The following is a 20,950-nucleotide window of genomic DNA, read 5'->3' on the forward strand; positions in this document are numbered from 1 at the left end:
AAACCTGGGCTTCCATACCACCTCAGCAGTGCCACAAACTGATCACCTCCATGCCACGCCGAATTGAGGCAGTAATTAAAGCAAAAGGAGCCCCTACCAAGTATTGAGTACATGTACAGTAAATGAACATACTTTCCAGAAGGCCAACAATTCACTAAAAATGTTTTTTTTATTGGTCTTATGAAGTATTCTAATTTGTTGAGATAGTGAATTGGTGGGTTTTTGTTAAATGTGAGCCAAAATCATCACAATTAAAAGAACCAAAGACTTAAACTACTTCAGTCTGTGGGCGTTGAATTTATTTAATACACGAGTTTCACAATTTGAGTTGAATTACTGAAATAAATGAACTTTTCCACGACATTCTAATTTATTGAGATGCACCTGTATATATAAGATCACTTCCATATGTTAGCTGTAAAACTGATCATATGACCACTGTCCTAACTTTATCTCTATAGAGTTTTTCACTGGAGCTCTCTTTCTTTTCTAACAGTTCTCTCTGTTTTAATCCTCTCCATTTATCTCTCTCATCCCCTTTCTCTCTGAAGACCAAGCCTGTAGCGTTTGCGGTGAGGACTAATGTTGGCTATAACCCAGGCCCTAATGATGATGTGCCGGTTCAGGGCATGGCTATCTCTTTCGAATCCAAAGACTTCCTGCACATCAAAGAGGTCAGACAGCCATATTTTCCCTTCAAATGTGTCGTAAGCAATTTAACATTTACCGGTAAAATGACAGACATCACTGAAATAAATGACATCTACTTTGGCGACCGCAAAAACACTGCTGAAATATCTGAAATTGCTTACAGCACCATTTGATGTATAATTTAATCCTTCAACAATATATCGATCTTCAGTATAATTATATGCATGTAATCATATGGACGGTAACTGTACCTTTGGCTTACATGATTCAAAAGCTGTGTGTTCATGTGTTTGTATGTTTTTCTGTTAACAGAAGTATAATAATGACTGGTGGATTGGGCGTTTGGTGAAGGAAGGATGTGAGGTGGGGTTTATCCCCAGTCCAGTGAAGCTTGAGAGCACCCGTCAATTACAAGAACAGAGATTGAGACAGAGCCGCCTTAGCTCCAGGTAACAGTCAATCACATGAGCCTATATCTGTTTTTTTCTGTATGCTGTAGCACTTATGCTGTTGTTGCTGTGTGAAACAGATATGTACTCCATGCATCACTAGCTACTCCACTGTTCAAAAGTTGGGGGTCAGTCATGATTGTTTTTGAAAGAAATTTATAGTTTTATTCAGCAAAAATGCATTAAATGGATTAAAAGTTAGTAAAGACATTTGTAATGTTACATAAGATTTCTGTTTCAAATAAATGCTGTTCTTTTGAAATTTCTATTAATCAAAGAATCCTAAAAAAAAATGCATCACAGTTTCCATGTAAGTTTTAAGCAGCACAAGAATAAATTACATTCTGTTTTTAATGTGTTTTTGATCAAATAAATGCAGCCTTGGTGAGCATTAGAGACTTCTTTCAAAAATATGTAAACAATATTTACAGATCAGAAACTTTTGAAAGGTGATGTATTTAGCCACTAACCATATTGTTGTATGTTTTAAGTACTTTCCATTGGTCTCTCTATCTATTTCTAGTAAGTCCGGTGGAAGCTCTAGTCTGGATGTTGCCACAGGTGCCCGGAGGCCCACTCCACCTGGAACAGGTATGATCAGACAGTAATGCTGCCAGTTTTTTGGTTCTGTTGTGATGGGTTATGACATCCCTGTGCCTCTAAACCCACACCTATACAGAACATAAACCCATTACTTTCACACTGGGTAATCATTGAACACAGTGACAGTTAGAACGCCCCTTTAGGATCCCCTCTGCCATCTTCTCTTCCCTCTTAACACTCATTCTTCCAGTCTTTATCTGTTGTTTTATCAGTTCTTCCTTTTCTCTTTGTCATCATCATCTGTAATTGTAGTTTCAAATCTTTCTCACACTGAGCTACCTGTGGTTTATGCGCTCTGTCATAGCTGTGCCAACTCGGGGAGTTTGATTAATTTGTAATCAGGGGCATTTTCTCAGGAGGCAAGTGAGGTCCTCAGTAAAATTGAATGAAAAATAATAAAAGTACCCAACAAAAACAGTACCCAAAAATAAAAGAAAATGAGCAAAATATGAGTGTACAAATAATTCAGGTTGCTAAAATAACATTGTACACCAGCAGATACCTTTTTAAACTTATTTAACTATAGATGTCACTGCTTCTGGTGACGTTTGGTCAAGTATAAAACCAAATAAAACCAATTTTGGGTCAAGTATAAAACCAAATAAAACCAATTTTGATTGATACTTGACACTGTAAAAAATATCCTGTTAAATATACAGTAAAATATGGCAGCTGTGGTTGCCAGAAATTCACTGTAAAATATAATCAACCTAAAACTTACTTACATATTACATTAAATATATATTAATTTACCAATCCACTAAAATCTGTGTTGTACCTTGAAATGTACTGGTAAAGCGGAAAGCCACATGATGAATCAGAATTCTTTGTAAGTGGTCTATCTATAGAAAGTATGTTCATCGCAAGTAGTACATAAATGATGATCAAATAATGCAATAAATAATGTACAAAACAAGAAGAATCAAAATTATTTATATAAAATCTAATCCTGTTGTGTCACCCAGGGATGACTTGGAAGGTCCTTTTACTATTTTTCACCCTAAATTATATGGTATTTCATGGTTTTTATCTGCAAAGAAAATAAAAAAATAGATTTCACAGTAAAATTTTGTTAAACTATTTACAGTTTCTCACAGTATAAATATGAGGTAACTTGCATGTAACTGCAATTACTGTAGTTGACATGTTTTTACTGTAGCTTTTTTCTGTGAAAATTACAAAAATGTTATGTATATTGTTTTGGAATCAATGTAAAAACTTGACTTTCATGTGGATTATTTAAAAAAATAAACAATTAAATGAAAAAAAAAAAGTATAATATTGTTTGCTTGTTGTTAGTATAGGGTAAATGATATTCCTTTAACCCATAAACCATAAACGTCAAATGAAACTGGAACATGAATTTAAAATTAATTTAAAAACCCAAACTCAGAGAAGGGACTTGACACTATACCACTTGTTTGTATTTCTTGAAAAGGTCATTTCTTTTTTAATTTTGCTTGTCCTTTTTAAAACACCTTCTGTGTTCTCATTACCTTTCTGACTCGGTGAAGTCTGTACATCATGCTGCTGTTCTTCCTCTCTTCCTCCTCTCTCATTTTCTGTCCATTACCCTTGTTTCCCTGTTCTTTCACCCTCATTTCCTTCTCTATTTCTCTCTTCCATCCCCCATCCTCTCTTTCATTAAAACCCATCCACCTCCCAATTGGTCCCCTAGCTGACTTGTCCTCTGGACTTAATGACGATTCGGATTCGGATGTTGAGGAGGTGGAGCCTGCCAACACCCGTGACCAAAAGGGTGTGGGCGGAAGTGTCACCTCCCCTCAAGGCAACCTGTCCCGCCTCCCTTTCTTTAAGAAGGTAACCCTGGTGATAACCCCAGAATGCATCAATAGACAGCCTCCTTCAGATGTGACTAATAATCAGACTCGTTCCTAACCAAGCAACTTCTGTGTCTTTGAAACATTAGGGGAGTCTTTGCTGTTTGTGTGTTTGTTTGGTAAAAATTCACATCCAAGGGATTAAGTGAATGCATTATTACAGGTATAGTCCAGCCAAAATTACAATTCTTCATCATTTACTCACCCTGTATGATTATACATTTTCAATTGTATAATCATACAACCAATAGCAGACTGCAGAAATTAATAAAACAAAATAATTAAGAATGAATATATACATCTTATATATAAGATATTAGGAAGAATGCTCTGCAAATAACAAAAACAACACAAACGTACTACACCAGTTATAATATTTCAAGTCTGTTGAAGCCATATGATTAAAAGACTTGATATATATATATATATATATATATATACTTGATATATACTTTTATGGTACTTTAATGGTGCTGTTTGTCATTTTCTCACATCCTTTTGTGTTTCTTGGACAAGAGTAAAGGCCTGTTCACACCAAGGACAATAACTATAAAGATAACGATAAAGATATAGTTCTAAAAATCATTATCAATATTAAAGAATAGCAGAGTCCACACCACAGCTATAACTATAAAGGCACAGAGAAACGATATCGTTGGAATCACTTTCAGAATTATTTTTTCCAGCTGATGAACAATAAAATTATTGACAGCCAATCAGAATCAATCCTGCTATAACAAGCTCGAGAATTTAAAGCGACAGACGAGCGTGCGCTTGGAATAAACAGACGAGATATCGTTCACTGGTGTGGACACTAATAAAGTTATTGTTCTTGGTGTGAGCCTTAAGTCATACATGTTTGGAACGACATGAGGGTGAATAAATAATGACAGAATGTGTATTCTTGGGTGAATCTAGTCTCACAAATCCAGTAATTTGAATTAAGCCTCATGAGATTGTGTTCATGCTGGGAGAATTTTACTACACATCAACCTGGTTGATTAATCAGGAAAGTTTATCTAATACCTTAGTGGTTCCATCTTTTCTTCATTTGGCCACCTCTGATTTGTTGATTCATTCTTTCCCAACATCCTAAATGTATTAACAATTTGTCACTAACAAGCTTCTGTTTGTTTGCTTGCTTGTCCTCTCTCTCCTGCTGCGGGTGTGTGTGCGTGTGGAATGATAGGTGGGCCTGCCAAACAGAAACAGAAATCGGTGAGTCATAGCAACAGCAAACTTTCTGTTTCGTATTTCTCTCTTTGTGTTTGTTATGAAGATATCGGAGTCTTAAGGCTATCGTCATCATGTCCTTATATCAGCTGAGCATGTGAATGTATTTCAGAAAAGGCAAATAAAATTGTTCTATGCTAGTTTGCTTCTCTAAAGGATTGAATGTGAATTGTTGTGGCATACAGACAGGACTTCTGTAAATTTCCAGGCCTGTTTACAAAAAAATTGTTCAGAGAGGGAAAAATCTGTCAGGGTTTATTAGCTCTACAGGACATGTACATCTCATTCAGATTGAATTAAGAAATGAATGAATCCGGCCCATGTGTCCACCCACACGTGTGGACACATGGGGATGGCCATCCTCTTGCACATGCACACAAAATGAGGCAGAAACACCCTGACAGGTTTCCAAGGTTTCCGTTTCCATTATGGGTCTGTGACATAGAGAGTAGCCCACGCTTGTTACTGCTGTCACAATGGCTACCGTCACACAATCACACATGCACAGACGCCCGACTGGGTGAATTAGAGTTGAAAATGATGACAGTAGATTGTAGATGTTCCGGTTGTTTTTAGCTACCCATCTGAAGCTTTTGGTCATTTATGTATTATATAACGGGGCCAGAGGAGTGCGAGTAATTGGGAATCAATTGAGCAAAAGATCTCTGTCTCTATTTTTCTCACACACACACACACACACACACACACACACACACACTTCATGGAGTGGAGGACCCTCAGCAGAACATGAAGCGGTCTTATCTTAGATAAGCTAAACATCCAAAAAAAAAAGATTTTGAATAAAGCAAAATATTTTAATTGACTGGCGTTTTATTCAGTTTCTTACAAATGTGCATTACACAAATGCATGTAATGTATAAAGATATATTTGATTAGAAATGTATATTTCTTTTTTTTTCTTTTTTTTAACTTTATTTTTATGAACTTCAACACAATAACAATCAAACAACACTCCTTCATGGGTACATACATAAATATTTTTCCCAAAGTATAACATAAAAAGTAAAAGAAATTTCAGTCTGGTCAACTGGTTACGATATAAGCAAATATTTATAATGTACATAATACTCATTTCCTTAGGCTTACTATAAAGCAGCTGTTGATCCTAATTACATACATTTACATTAATGAATGTTTAATGTAATATTTCACTTTGGCATTTATCTGTCTTCTCTCAGAAATGTATATTTCATATGCCAAGCAAGTGAAATGAGGAGCCATTCATATGATATGGAAGTAAACATACAGTATATGAATTCTAAAGCCAATTGTTTCATGTCTATTGAATGACTTGTTCATCCACCACACTAATGTCTTTGTTTTAAAAAAAAAAAATGAAAATTTGGATGTTATTAAATAGTTAATTTATTTTATTAATTAAACCGTCTATTTTATTATATATATATTTTTTAAATATTGACAGCCATAACTTTTATTATATTAACTTGTAATATTTGTATAATTACATTAATATAAAGTAATTTTAAATTAAATTCATAAATTAACATTATATATAAAGACTATTTTAAGATATTAGCGAGATATTGACTGTGTATATAAGCATACATTTTAAACAAAGTACATGACTGAAATTATAAGAAATCAGGTTTGATCAATATTAATTTACACTAAATTCAGTTATTAGCCTATATTTAAAAAAAATATTAATTTATCATCTTCCCAGAAAATTCTTTCATGGACTGCCACTGCTAAGAATATCAGAGAGTTAGAGAGGGAAAACAAAGAAGAAAGTGGTTAAAAAAAAACCGCTTTGAAACAAAAGTTGGCGAAAGAAAAAGACCCTTTAACACATGGGTGTGAATTCTGTTTTTAAATCCAGATGTTTTAGGTCAGTTTTGGCAAACATGTATATAAATCATGATTTCACTGAGGAGGTTTTATTTTGTGTGTGAACTTTCAGATGGAACATGTTCCTCCTTACGATGTGGTGCCTTCCATGAGACCCATTATTTTGGTGGGACCATCTCTTAAAGGCTATGAGGCAAGATAATATATCTCTCTCCAAAAATGTCAGTTTACATTTTTAGTCATGTTGTTCATGTTGCTCAGTTGTGTGTGTGTGTGTGTGTGTTACGTTGCAGGTGACAGATATGATGCAGAAAGCTCTCTTTGATTTTCTAAAACACAAATTTGAAGGCAGGTGGGTACCAAAATATGCATGACATGCAAAGATCTACTGTAAAAAAAGAAAATAGTTCCTTTTTCATCATTTTGAAATTTGGCGAGATTTATGTTGTCAAAGATGCTGTCAATATTAATGGCAAAGATCTGTGTAGATTGTTAATGCTGAAAATATCACAATACACTCATGCTATAATTGGCATACCATGGTTATGGGTTGTTGTTTGTTCCAGAATATCCATCACCAGGGTGACAGCAGACATCTCACTTGCCAAACGTTCTGTCCTAAACAACCCCAGCAAACACACGATCATCGAGCGCTCCAGCACCAAATCCAGTCTGGGTATGAAACGCACAGTGCACACAAATGTGTAACTGCTACTCAGTGAGCTCCCTCGTGTGGTCATAAAGCCAGAGCAGGCTGAACATGTGGTTTAGCAACACGCTGAATGACCAAAACAACAAATGTTTTGGATACGTGTTAGTCCAGGCACTTAAGAACAAAGCTCATTTCAAAATACAGAACTATTCACATAGAGAGCAAAACAAATAGCCAATTTGTTGAGATGAATGAAATGCAAATGAATTCTGATTTTATAGCTGCTATAGAGGAAAAAAAAGAAAGTGTCTTGAGTGTTTACAATCAGTCAGAAAAAGTCGTACTAAGAAATTATTTGACTTTTTGGCAAATATGCACTCTCTGTGCGAGTAGACCGTTAGTCTACTTTTGGATGGTTGAAAAATCAGTTTGTCAAGCCCTGTCAGTTTTCACTAGTGTACACTAGTACACATTCTCTCTGTTTCCTGAACATTTTTCTTAGTGTTTCCTCCTCTTGCTCTGTTACATCATGTCTGATCTGTCTTTTTTCTCTTTTTCATCTTGCTCTCTCCTGCCACTCTTTCCCACCACACATTTCCTTCCTCTCTCTTTCTCTTCACCTCAGACATACTGGGTATGTATCCTATCATCCCACCCTTTTCCCCTTTTCATTCATGTCCCCATCCATTCATCTAACTCTCCATCCATCTGTCCCTGTACTTAACCCTCTACCTTGAGTTTGGAGTCAACAGTCTTAACTTGTTGGCACAGTTGTGGTGTTATTAACTATAAAAAAAGAACACTAACATTTTTCAGTAGGTAAACTGTTTTGAGAACAGTGTAGCTTTTCCAATAACAAGCTATTGTTGCCAACAAATGGCGGTGTTGAGTAGTGGTGTCGTTTTTTCTCATTATATTGCACACACAGCCTTAAAACTGAACAACCTTAGATAACATTCACAGTAGGTATTCTCTCTCTCAAGTCATATTATTCAAGACTGACATCTTGTGTTATGATGATAGGCAAAAAAACAAATAGGACATGCCTGTGTTGATATTGTAACACTGCATGATTAAAAATAGTATCATACGAGAATCCCAAGGAATTAAACTTGGATTTTTTGCTGTAATAGTTTGTAAAATTGTTACATTTTGGAAGGATGTAAAATGTAAGGGGCAGTGCATATATACACACTAGCGTTTAAAAGTTTACAGTCAGTATATGTTTTTTTGTTTTGTTTGTTTTTGAAAGAAATAAAAAAAAATATTCAGCAAAGATGCATTAAATTAATCAAAAGTGACAGTATTCTGAACTTTCTATTCATCATAGTATCCTGAAAAAAACATTGTGGTTTCCACAAAATATTAGGCAGCCCAACTGTTTTCAACTGTGATAATAATAAGAAACGTTTCTTCAGCACAAATCAGCATATTAGTATGATTTCTGAAGAATCATGTGACACTGAAGACTGGAGTAATTCCAACCTTCACATGAATAAATTACATTTTAAAATATATTACAATAGAAAACTGTTAAATTGTAATAATATTTCACATTGTTACTGTTTTACTGTATTTTTAATCAAATAAATGCCGTTTTTTGTAAACAAAGGATAATTCATTCAAAAACATTAGTGTATATGTAAATAAAATGATGGATTCTGGATAACATTTGACCAGAACAGTATATGTGCAGTTTGTGTGCAGAGTGTTCAGATTGCGCTGTACTCTCTGAGGAATCCACATGTTCCTCTCATGGTGTACACACTTAGGGACCAGTTATCACAATATTTTCATTCTGTCCTATTAATTAAGGTGTTTTGTAGTTAGGTTGTTAGTAGTACTTAGTTTGGTGTGTGTTTATGTTTTAAAGTGTTAAAGATGCTGTCACCCTAATTGAGCTCTTCATTGTTTTGTTCGGGAAAACATTGTTCTGATTTCATAATAGTAAAATGTGTAATATGTTAGTTTAAAAGATGTTGCCCCTTAAATAGCTTCAAAGTAGTTCAACTACATTTTATTAAATTTTTTTAAATGGTAACTTGACTAAGAAGTAGGATGGCTATCTGCTTTTTTTTAATTAACTGAATGCATAGATTCTGACTCGCTGTAAGAAGTGTGATGCCACTTCTCATATAGCACTTCACACCCACATACGCAAACACACATACTGATCTACGTAACTGCAGCTTTCTACAGACTTCCATGGATCAATGCAGAAAGCTGCACATAGCGTGTAACCGGCCTTCTGGAAACTACAGTCATACTATTCAGGGTTCCATTTACTTAGAGTTAAATGGAACTAAACTAGCATGTGTACACACTCACACATGCATATATTTGAGTAGACCATAATAGCCCGCACATGCGTGATATAAACTAACATAGGTTTGAGTATGAAATAAAATTGTATGGTAAGTCTTCCTGATATTCATCTTGTTTATTCAAATTTGAGGTGTGTTTGTGTGTGTTTTCAATATTTTCTGCTATACACTGCAAAAATTTAGTGACATGTATGACAAAATTAAATGAAAAAAAGCTAGACAAAATACACTCATATTCCAGATACGTTCTCTGAAAACATGTATTGATAACAGTGTGGTTTCTCCAGTTATTTTATGATCCTTTCAGGATGTTTTGATATTTTTATTAGACAACGAGACAAGATACAAATTAACAATATTAATTTTGCAGTGTATAAATGAACTTTCTGTGCTTAGATGTAGTTATGAATGTATATGTATTTTATATTCATGAATTGTCATATTCATATTCCTTTTTTTTTCCATCTGGCAGCTGAGGTACAGAGTGAAATCGAGAGAATCTTTGAGCTGGCCCGGACACTCCAGTTAGTGGCTCTGGATGCCGACACAATCAACCATCCATCTCAATTGGCCAAGACGTCACTGGCACCTATCATAGTCTACATCAAGATTGCGTCTCCAAAGGTTTATATATATTAGCTGAATATACAGATTGCCGTTCAAATGTTTGTGGTCGATGAGGTTTTTGTAATGTTTTTGAAAAAAATCTCTTATGCTCACGATGGCTGCATTAAAAAAAAAAATACAGTAATTTAGTGAAATATTATTACAGTTCAAATAAGTGTTTTCTATTTGAATATATTTTACAATGTAATTTATTCCTGTGATTGTAAAGCTGAAGTTTCAGCCACCATTACTCCAGTCTTTAGTGACACATGATCCTTTATTTTTGTGGAACCTGTGATATATTTTTTTCACTTTTGTTACGTTATAAATGTATTCACTGCCACTTTTAATCAATTAAATATCAATAAAGCATCCTTGCTGTATAAAAGTATTAATTTCTTTAAAAGAAAAACTTACTGACCACAAAAATTTTGAACAGTAGTGTATGACAGCTCAAATTGGTTTCAATACATCTGCCTCAGAGAGATGCTTTTTTTTTTTTGTTAAAAGATTTCAGTGTGTACATCATAATGTATTTGAACATGTTTATTGGGCATATATTTGTGTTTCTGTGTCTCCCTCGCTATCAGGTGTTGCAGAGGCTGATAAAGTCCAGGGGTAAATCTCAGGCCAAACATCTCAATGTCCAAATGGTGGCAGCTGATAAACTTGCACAGTGTCCTCCAGTGAGTATATGACTTTTGATTTCTGCTGATTTACATTTTTTTAATTTGTTTTTGTTTGTTTTTTTTTGTTTTTTTAAGCTTTTTGCTCATTCCTTCTGTACGTTTAATACCTAAGCTGCATTTCCTTCTTCTTTTTCATTTTGTTTCTTAATTCTCTGTTTCTTAGGCACACACAGGATTTATTTTTTTTTATTTGAGTGCTCACAGATTCAGTCTTATCTAGTCATATGCAAAGATAGCATAGATATATAGCATAGAAAGCTCAAAAACTCAATGTAATTGTTTCCAACATGTAGACTGCATGTTTGCTCTCTTTTAAAACACATCCTTTTCTCTTTTTCAGGAGCTTTTTGACATAATATTAGATGAGAATCAGCTGGAGGATGCATGTGAACACCTGGCTGAATACCTGGAGGCCTACTGGAAGGCTACACACCCTCCGAGCAGCAACCCACCCAACCCTCTGCTCAATCGCACCATGGCCACAGCCGCCCTGGCAGCTTCACCCGAACCCATCTCCAACCTGCAGGTACAGGTGCTCACTTCCCTGCGTCGCAACTTGGAGCTCCTCGATGGCTCCCTTGCTACAGGGCAAGGGCAACAGGAGGAGGAACATGCCCTCTAAAAATGGGGCCAGGATTACAGTGGGATATTGAAGAGTCTTGTACCTGTCTCCCAATCACAGAAAAGTAACGATGGCTGCTCAAGAGATAGAAATGCCCGACTGTAATTCTGTTATCTGTCTCTGCTCCTCTCCTCTGATGGATCTCTCAGTGATATAAATAATGATAAAAAGTCCACACAGTGTCCCCTCATTTGAAACACCTGCTGCTCTTTACAGTGGCCTCTTGTCATCTGGGAAACGTAGTTCAGATCGCTACCCTCTTCCAGGTTGCCATAGCACCAGCTCTGAAAAAATGCACTTAGATCCATTATCCTATTAACACTGAGCCGAATTTCTAACAGAAGCTTGTGTATGTGCATTGACGCCAATGTTGTTTACCCAAGTTAAGTGAAAGTGTGTGTTTGCGTGCAGAAGCGAGGGACAGCGAGTGAGAAAGTGAGTGAGTGAGGGAAACCAAGGATGGAGTCAGTATGTGTGCTTTTACAACTATCTCACTGCAATCTGAACAACAAAAAATGAGCATCCATCTGCTCAGTTTTCACAATTACACGGTTGTCTAGGAGACCAAAGTTATGCAGCTTTGAGATGCTCTTTTAATAAAAGACTGTTTATCCTCTTATAGTCACGAGGCACCTCAAATATTTAAATGGCTTCACTTCTTAATTATTATTTTTTTAAATTAAAATATATGTGTGTGTGTGTGTGTGTGTGTGTGTGTATGATTTAAAAATAAAAACAACTTATATGATAACAAAGATCTTGGTCAATATTTTTGTTAATAATTTTTCCGGAAGAGGGTTGCAATATGAGATGCTTTTCAACTCCAAAGATGACTGATCTAATTTAGATGATCTAATCTAATCTAATCTAGTCCAACATTTTTGAATCATCACCAAACACGTTGAAATCAGCTTTATTTATTGTGTGATGTGTTTAATATGGCCACTAGAGGGCGCTAATTATTCATATTTTTTTACATTACTGCATGGTGTGAGTATTTATGTCTGCAGTTTATCAGATACATTTTACTTTCTAATGTTTTTGAAAATCTAAAAGGTATTTTAAGGCATTTTTAAAGTAAAGCAAGATAATTAATAATTGCATACTAAAATTGCATTTTATGAAATGTAGAGATTGCGCTTAGAAATCAGAGGTAACTAACTGCAACTGTAGTTTCTCCATAGCAATAGTAATAGCTTTGTGCAACGACACAAAGCATAAGAGTATTATGAGCCCTGGTATCTCACTACCAAAATGGCCTTTTCCTATAATAGCATGAGTAAAGAATGTATTTTATGTATGCCATTTGTTATTCAGGTTATAGTATTGCTTGGAACGTGTTGAAATAACTTGTAACGTAAAAAGCTGACCTCTAACCTTTGTATTAACATGCCGCTTGCTCTGTTTTGTGTGTCTGCATGTGCATTGGCCTGTTGTGGTGTGTTTTGGGGTTGCTGTAGGGGCCATTCCTGGTGCATGGAGAACAGAAGAGGGAAGGGCCTGAACGTGGCAGTCTCCAAGACTACCAGAGTGACCTGGGTGGCAAGCAGCCGCTGCGCTCTTCACGCAGCCAGTTGCAAACAGGTGGACGAGGTCTGTCGCGGCAGGACACTTTCGATTCCGAGACCCAGGGCAGCCGGGATTCTGCCTACACCGACGACATGGAGACGGACCCATACGAGGAGCCGGACCCATGTCGCTCGTACCGTCTAAACCCTGCCCACCATGCTCCTCGCCAGGCCTCCTGGGAGGATGAAGGGGCGGAGCCTGACCAGGAGAACCTCAACATGGTCCCACCACCAGCCAATCAGCACCAGCGTGGACGAGGCAAGCTGAGGGAGCGCTACTCTCAAGATGCAGAAGGTGGCGGGGTGACGACGGGCCGTAACCATAACCAGGAGGAGTGGAGCAGAGATGTGTATATTCGCTAGAGCAGGTTTACCTGAGACGAGGGTGAGGAGTTGTTTAGAATGACACTAAATAGAATCTCTATAGTTGGATCTGTTTACAACCCAGAGAAACACACAATCATTGACAAACGCTGTACAGCTAACACTCACAACATTCGCATAAGGCTAACAAATCATTACATAAGTCCTCTTTTTCTCGGACAGGCTTTCTTCTTGGCCAGGATTTCTAAAGGTTGGAATACACTACATAACTTTTCAAATCTGAACAGATTTGAAAACACTAAGCATCATACACTTGCCGACTTTGTAAATAGTTACAGAGGAAAAACTGACAAATGCAGATGACAAATGAAAAAAAGATGCTTTTTAAAATCAAGCATGTTTGATATCCTCTGACTGGATGGAATGATAGCCTGAAGCCAAAAAAGTCTGTGTCCATCATGCACTACGCGATTTATTAAGAAATCCGTCAACTCAAATCTGCAGGCTGGCTCGGACTTTAGAAATCCTGGCCAGGACATGTCTGGGAAAATAAAGACATATGTTCAGACTAATTTAGTTTAAATCTGTTTTGGTTTTTTTTAGGAGAATAAGCAGGAGAATCTTTCTTCATTTCTATTTTACTTTTGTATAGTACTGCATGACTCCTAATCATTATAAGGTTAGTAACTGTTCTTGCTGAGCATTAAACATGATTCAGAATGTATAACCAAAATTTTGCAAACATATTTGTGCGTCCGTATGGTTCGGTGGTCGGGTACGTGTGTGTGTGTGCATTCTCTGTAGTCTTAAACAAGGTCTTTCTGATACACAGTAGTCTTGGGAGTGATCCACCAATTAGTTTTCCCAGACTACACTACTGCAGAGCGTGTGTTTGTTTCGTATTTTATTCTATTTATTTTATTTATTGAGTCTCAAAAGGTCTATCCAGATTTTAGCCTGCTAAAACCTTTACCGAGCTCCATCGCTGCTGTGTACTCCTCCAATCCAAAAGGGGTGCTGTGGTGCTCACCTGCTATAGTTTATTAAGGCTAAAATGCACTAACATGCACCAACAGATGAGATGTTAGTCCAGATCTGCTAGAAGTTCTAAAAGGCTAATATGCAAATATAAATAAGACAATTAAGAGGGTCAAATTTTAGAACTAAAAGCCCAAAATGTCTGAGTTCACTGCTAAAGTCAAACACAAATAGCTTTGTGTTGATTGTACCCGGCTCTGTCCCGTCTTCTGTGCCTGCTCAAGGGCTTTTAGCATTTGTGCCGCTAGTGTACCACTGCCATTGGAAACATATTCTGCCTTATTCGCACGTCAGTCACATGGGCCAACCAATCACAAGTGCCGTAATCTTTCATCAGGCCACTCCCACCATAAACATGGTGGGTTGTCTTAACTCAGTGCAACGCAGTTGTTGATGTTGTGTGTGATAGTAGTCTACACTGCCATTTTACCTTGTTTTCATAGCGACATGTTAGCACTGCTGGCCATTTTAAGATTAAACAAGGTGTTTATTGCAAGACAGTTTAAGGATTCACTTCACAGGCTGAGAAGCTGAATACAAACTCAACACTGACATGCATTCACACATCCTACTGCCAAACTCATGCTAATGCTACTGCTTTTTGTGTTGTTATCTCTGTGGCCAATTTCTAAGCCAGGACTGTGTGTGTGTATGAAATGGGAGAAAATCTGGAGTCTTTACTCTTTTATGTAACCCAGAGCATTGGTGAAAGTCTTTGAGCCTCTTTTTACCCTCACCTATGTGTGAAAAGATCATCATGATGAAATTCGCTAAATATACAAGTAGATAGCTTACTAAATAATGTTATTGTTGCATTATCGCAATTGTTTCAAAATATAAGGAAAACAAATGTATTCTTTGGTGCCTGACTGTAGCTCCATTTTACTTTTTGTTTTTAATCTGTGGATAAATTCATATTTTAATAAAAAATTTTAATCCAGATCAACTGTTTTCCGTGTCATTGTTATATTCACATCATTTAGTTTCCTACAAAATGGATGCAATATATCAGTGGTTCTCAACCAGGAGGCCTCAGTGAACATCCAATTTAGTAAAAATGTATAAATCAATATTAATATTATTATAATAAAATGATCAATCTCTAATTCAAATTGAAATGCTTAAAAAAAGTTTAAATCAAATGTATTTTTATTTTCCCTCAATAACTTTTGGTTTTATTGAAGAACATACAGTTCTTGAATCCAGAATATAACTTGTAGAATCATCAAATGAATAATGGTTCCATAATTTAGTATACTAAATAAAATATGAAATATGCCAAAAAATATAATATTAAATATTTACATTTATATTATATTTAATGTTAAATTAACGAATTAATTAAATAATTAATAAAAACCATTAGCCACATTAATACATTTAATATATTAATAAAAAGTATGAAAATAAGCAGCTTTGTCATAAATACTTTAGAAATACCAGAAGTATCTTAGCGGAAATTGGGGGAGGCCTTTGAATATCATGTTGGAGCCTTTGAGTCAAAAAGGCTGAGAACCATCGGTATAGATCCACTAGGGACTTGTGGGAAACATGAGAAGAAGGGGTCACAAAGTGAAGTGATAAATAGAGGGGAAAGAGGTAATGGTGTGAAGTGATGGGGGGGGACAGGGTGAGAAAGAATATCTGGTGGTGGGTGGTCAGGAAGCGCACAAAAAGGAAGGAGCAAGGAAACAATGCAGGATCGAGACAATGGGGTGTGAGGAAGAAATGAAAAGATGGCCATCACCTCTCATTTATGGGGGCAATCCTGGTTTACAGTCCAACCCCTGAATTCACACAAGTTAGTTTCTGATCAAACCATCTTAAAGGGACAGTTCACCCAAAAATGAAAATTCTGTCATTTACTCACCCTCCACTTGTTCCAAACCTATGGTTTCTGTTCACAGGTGGGCAGATGAAAAAAAAAAAACACACCACACAAGATTTGGGCTCAAATACACTTGCTCTGTTTAAATCTAGATTAAAGGGGTCATATGATGCTTTTTTAAAGATCATTATTTGGTGTAACAGAATATGTTGACATGCTTTAATGTTCAAAAACACATTATTTTTCAAATACTGTACATTATTGTAGGTCCTCTATGCCCCGCCTCTCTCAAACGCTTCGTTTTCTACAAAGTCCCTCCTTCCGACAAGCGCAGTCTGCTCTGATTGGCCAACTGACCCAGTGCATTGTGATTGGCCGAACACCGCAACCACTCATCAGAAATGTAACGCCCCTGACCATAATTGCCAGCTTCTTCTTTCAAAATAAATGTAAAGACAGAGCCCGAAAGGGGAACAGAGTCGCGTGACCATCTCTTCACATAATGAATCTCAATATCACCCTTGTTCCCAGTTAGATCAGATAAAAGTCACAAACATATTTTTTTGCTTGAAATGTTATGAACAGCAGCTGCGCTAATTCTTTTCCATTTGTCTTTCTGTTCCTACCCCGGGATGCCCATCTCGAGATATCTAGAGATTACACCAGCTCCAGTGTGGATCCAGCCTCATAGAAAGACTTCAGATGACCCAACACCTTTGAAGAGATGATGCTGACCCCTGCGAGGACCCCAGATAACATCAACTCGAATCGATATGCACAGCTGCCAAATTGGCTCTATATTGTAATCATTATGATCACACTTATATTAATCGCTTTAATGAGCTTCTGCCTGAAATTAATTCATGTTATCTAACTGTAGTATGATTCTATTACCTTGAACTGTTCATTTGTGAAATGAACATTACTTAATGTAGACACATGCATTTTCTGTAAAGCTGCTTTGAAACAATTTGTATTGTGAATAGCGCTATACAAATAAAAGTTAATTGAATTGAAATTTGACACAATTCACAAGTCCAGATGTGCGGATGATGCTCAACCACACTCATGCATTTGTACGATGATGTGCATTGCATGCTTCTGTTCTTCCTGTAGCAGATGTTCTCACATTGTGTCACATTATTCCACATACCCATGACATTTACGTCGGCTACCCAAAGTGATCAAAACACAGGCTCATACTGTGTAAACAGGAGTCCAGGTGAGGGTGTGCGATAAACCTGATTCAGCTCACGACACTTGTAGAAGAACAACAGGAAACTCATCATGCTCAGGTCACATCAAGAGGAACAGAAACAGTAGAACACATGACATTATGGAAACAATGTGGTTTCATCACTTGCTATATTCTGGTGATAATATAATTTGATTTTGTTTTTTAAGCTATACCATTTCAAATCAATATACTACAGTCGATAATATTGTTTTGGTTGGTGCTCTGTCTCTGATTGATTTCTGGTTGTATAAGGGTTGATAAAGAATCTCAGAAGTCACTGAGGTCAGAAGAAAATGTCAAGTAAGGTTATTGATTTGAGTCAGCTATGTAAGGCAACATCTGATTTTTTATAAGAAAGATGATCACGTGACAGAAAGGAAACTCGTTTGTTATTGAGAGTCCAGGGAATTCCGTGAGCTGTCTTTTGCTTTCTGATAAGACAGCCATTAAACTTCCTCTCAAATTCCCCTGTAATGCGAAAATAAAACGCCACACTGCCGAAGCACACCCCGCCCCGTTCCAAACACGGGTAAAAGTAACAGTACGGAAATGTACGTCGTCGCCGTGGGCGTCCAATGAGGATTTGTCGTTTAGACCAGTGAATCTCAACCTTTTGGCGTACCGGACCCCAGTCCAATTCAGAACCGTCCTCAAGGACCCCCAGAACAAAATTGACTCGTATCATTTGTGTCTTTGTGAGGACCAAATGCAGTCAAGTATAATTCAAGTTAGCTGACTTGTCCAGTATTTGGCCATATCATCAGCTATATTGGATTTTTCTTTCATGGGAACATGTCATGTCAAAATATACAACATTTATACAAAAATTCATACTTTATACGGATTCCCTGGCCTTATGTCAAGGACCACTAGGGGTCCATGGACCCCTGGTTGAGAAACACTGGTTTAGACTAACGTACCCTGAAACGCGTGACACGGCCTCTGCGTCATTACTCATCGTTAAAATGTGCAGAAGCCCACGGAAAAGACGACAAAATCCCGTATTCCGGCCCGAATTAACCTATCACAGCGAAGGAGTAATTAGACAGACACCAGACGATTAAATAACGGACACTCAGGGAACGAATCTTTTAACGTTTCGACCACAAGTTCGGGCATCTTAACTGTTTGACAATACAGAGCAACACTGGCGGTCGTTGGATCATTGTTTTAACGTAACTGTGAAGTATTTACAGCCCAGGCTTAAAGAATCAAAGGAAGCAGAAGATCAAATTCACTTCAGCGCTCAGAAAACCTGCTGTGATCGATTGAGCAAACCGGCCTTTTAAACCCACTGCCTTCGGGAATGGGGCTGCTGTTCGCCAAACTGATGACTGTGTTCGGAGACCGAGGTAACTTAAGCTAAGCGAATTTACAAAAGGATGTGCTTTTATGTTTTTATTATTCTGATTTTGCAAGCTACGTATTTTAGCAACGTTTAATATTATGTTAAATTGGGTTTGTTAGAATAACTAGTTAAGATGGTTTAACTTGTTTCAACAGGGTAACATTCTGTCCTGGCTATTGAGAAACGTAACACGTTGTACTCTTCAGGGCTTTTATAATACACTTGACTTCTTAATGGTTAACGTGTTTTCAAACTCCGGATGGTCATTGTGAACTCTGATTTAACCAATCAGTTTCACAACTATAAGACAGTCGGCACTTTTAGCCCCGGGTTACGATTATGAATCTGTGGTGTCAAAGGTATTCAGAAGCGATTTGAATAAAGTGAGCTGTTTAGTAGCCTATAAACAATCATGAACGTCCTCAGTTCGTTATCATTAAATATTCATTAGCTTTGTTTGTTTTCTGAAACTTTCACGCGCTGTTTAATCTATCGAAAGTCGGACTTCTGTTTGTACTGCATGTTTCAGATGAATTCAGATTTGACATTCACTTAAAACATCCACAGATAGATATAAAAAGTTCAGATAGTCACATTGATTGTACTTTTGGTTCAGTCAATGCCAATGGCCACATAAATAACCAAATGTAGTCAGTGTGAATCCTCGAAACTAAAGTACTAAACCAGGATCAAATATGAATAGTGTTGAAATGTGAAGCAAGATTATCCAGGGTTAATACTGACCCAGGTTTTAAATGTGAAAGGCCCATTTAAGTGGCACTAATAACATGTCTTTGACAAATACATGTTTATGCAAGTCTGTGTTAGGATGATCTGTTCTGTCTGTACACATGTCAGATAAGATAAGAACATGCCAGTGAGGTTCAAAGATCGTAGGAGTTTTGCTTACTTATAGTTATTCTGCACCAATTTACCCAACTCTTCTGAACTTTGTTAAACATGAATAGAGGTAGATCACTGAATGCTGTGTTCTTAGAAATGCATTACGTGGATGTCAATGAGGTTGATGTTATCAGATGACATTGTCATACAGAACAGGTTAAACAAAGTCAAATTAAAACATTGTGTGTGTGTGTGTGTGTGTGTGTACATTTTTTTCTGTCCTGGTGAGGACTTAAAAGCTGAATACACACCAACTCATGGGGACCCGTGTAATCGTGGTGACTTAAATTGAGGTCCCATGGGGAAACAAGCTTATAAATCATACAGAATGAGTTTTTTTTTTTTTTTTGAGAATGTAAAAAATGCCTGTAGGTTTAGGTGTAGGGTGAGATCAATTACAGTTTGTACAGTATAAAAACCATTACTCCTATGGAGAGTCCCCAAAAGGATAGTAAACCAGACATGTGTGTGTGTGTCCACTGACATTCTGCTTTTTCTCTTTTTAGAACACAAAGTAATTATTGTCGGTTTGGACAATGCCGGGAAGACCACCATCCTCTACCAGTTGTAAGTGTTTTTCTTTTTGAAAGTATAAACAGGAGAAGCACATGACTTTTATCTGTTTGTTATTACATGTTATGTGTTTCCACTCAGCTTTTGAACCTTGTATACATTGTTCTTTCCAGTTTAACAAAAGAAGCCGTGCAGACTTCTCCCACAATTGGCAGCAATGTAGAGGAAATTGCAGTAAAGAAAACCCGCTTCCTCGTCTGGGACATTGGTGGTCAGGAGAGTCTCAGAGCTACCTGGAACTCGTATTACTGTAATACAGAGGTGTGTGTCATTAACCTGCATGCCTTGCTGGTGTGCCAGAAAATATGTAAAACTCTAATAATTGTTCTACTTTTTGTGTCTTTCCCTACTGCTTAAAGGCAGATACAATATATTGTTGTCAACTTTATTGTCTTTATAAAATGTATATTTTGCCTCTCTAAATGTAACAGATTGTCATCCTGGTTGTTGATAGCACTGATCGAGAACGCCTGACTGTAACTAAAAAGGAGCTTCATCGCATGCTTGCACATGAGGTTAGTTTGCATTCAGCTGCTTCATGACACAGTTGTTATGACTATTTCATGATGGGTATTTCATGCTCTTTGCATGTCTAGTATCATGGTCTGGGTTTAATAAAAATCTGTTTATA

General features: G+C 36.8%; 2 protein-coding genes across 5 annotated transcripts in view; both read left to right on the forward strand.

Annotated features, from left to right (window-relative positions):
• LOC107689043 (voltage-dependent L-type calcium channel subunit beta-1-like) overlaps window positions 1-13,690 on the forward strand; it is a 32,790-nt gene extending 19,100 nt beyond the window's left edge. The window contains exons 4-15 of one of the 4 annotated variants that reach the window (XM_016486911.1): window positions 552-674; window positions 964-1,100; window positions 1,624-1,691; window positions 3,382-3,524; window positions 6,720-6,800; window positions 6,901-6,959; window positions 7,174-7,283; window positions 7,885-7,893; window positions 10,056-10,207; window positions 10,780-10,875; window positions 11,219-11,404; window positions 12,961-13,690. In XM_016486911.1, the coding sequence (XP_016342397.1) occupies window positions 552-674; window positions 964-1,100; window positions 1,624-1,691; window positions 3,382-3,524; window positions 6,720-6,800; window positions 6,901-6,959; window positions 7,174-7,283; window positions 7,885-7,893; window positions 10,056-10,207; window positions 10,780-10,875; window positions 11,219-11,404; window positions 12,961-13,431 (1,635 nt within the window). In that variant the 3' untranslated portion in view covers window positions 13,432-13,690. Of the gene's footprint in view, window positions 1-551; window positions 675-963; window positions 1,101-1,623; window positions 1,692-3,381; window positions 3,525-4,733; window positions 4,763-6,719; window positions 6,801-6,900; window positions 6,960-7,173; window positions 7,284-7,884; window positions 7,894-10,055; window positions 10,208-10,779; window positions 10,876-11,218; window positions 11,411-12,960 lie in introns of all 4 variants that reach the window. The other 3 variants (XM_016486912.1, XM_016486913.1, XM_016486915.1) reach the window with 3 other exon arrangements.
• A 4,713-nt stretch (window positions 13,691-18,403) lies between these two features.
• The window catches only part of LOC107689047 (ADP-ribosylation factor-like protein 5B), a 4,246-nt gene continuing 1,699 nt past the window's right edge, over window positions 18,404-20,950 (forward strand). Inside the window, exons 1-4 of the mRNA XM_016486919.1 lie at window positions 18,404-18,847; window positions 20,253-20,313; window positions 20,433-20,580; window positions 20,751-20,834. Of these exons, the coding sequence (XP_016342405.1) occupies window positions 18,802-18,847; window positions 20,253-20,313; window positions 20,433-20,580; window positions 20,751-20,834 (339 nt within the window). The 5' untranslated portion in view covers window positions 18,404-18,801. The remainder of the gene's footprint in view (window positions 18,848-20,252; window positions 20,314-20,432; window positions 20,581-20,750; window positions 20,835-20,950) is intronic.

The sequence above is a fragment of the Sinocyclocheilus anshuiensis genome, unplaced genomic scaffold (assembly GCF_001515605.1).
Source record: "Sinocyclocheilus anshuiensis isolate Anshui unplaced genomic scaffold, SAMN03320099.WGS_v1.1 scaffold653, whole genome shotgun sequence".
In the NCBI taxonomy this organism is placed as follows: domain Eukaryota; kingdom Metazoa; phylum Chordata; class Actinopteri; order Cypriniformes; family Cyprinidae; genus Sinocyclocheilus; species Sinocyclocheilus anshuiensis.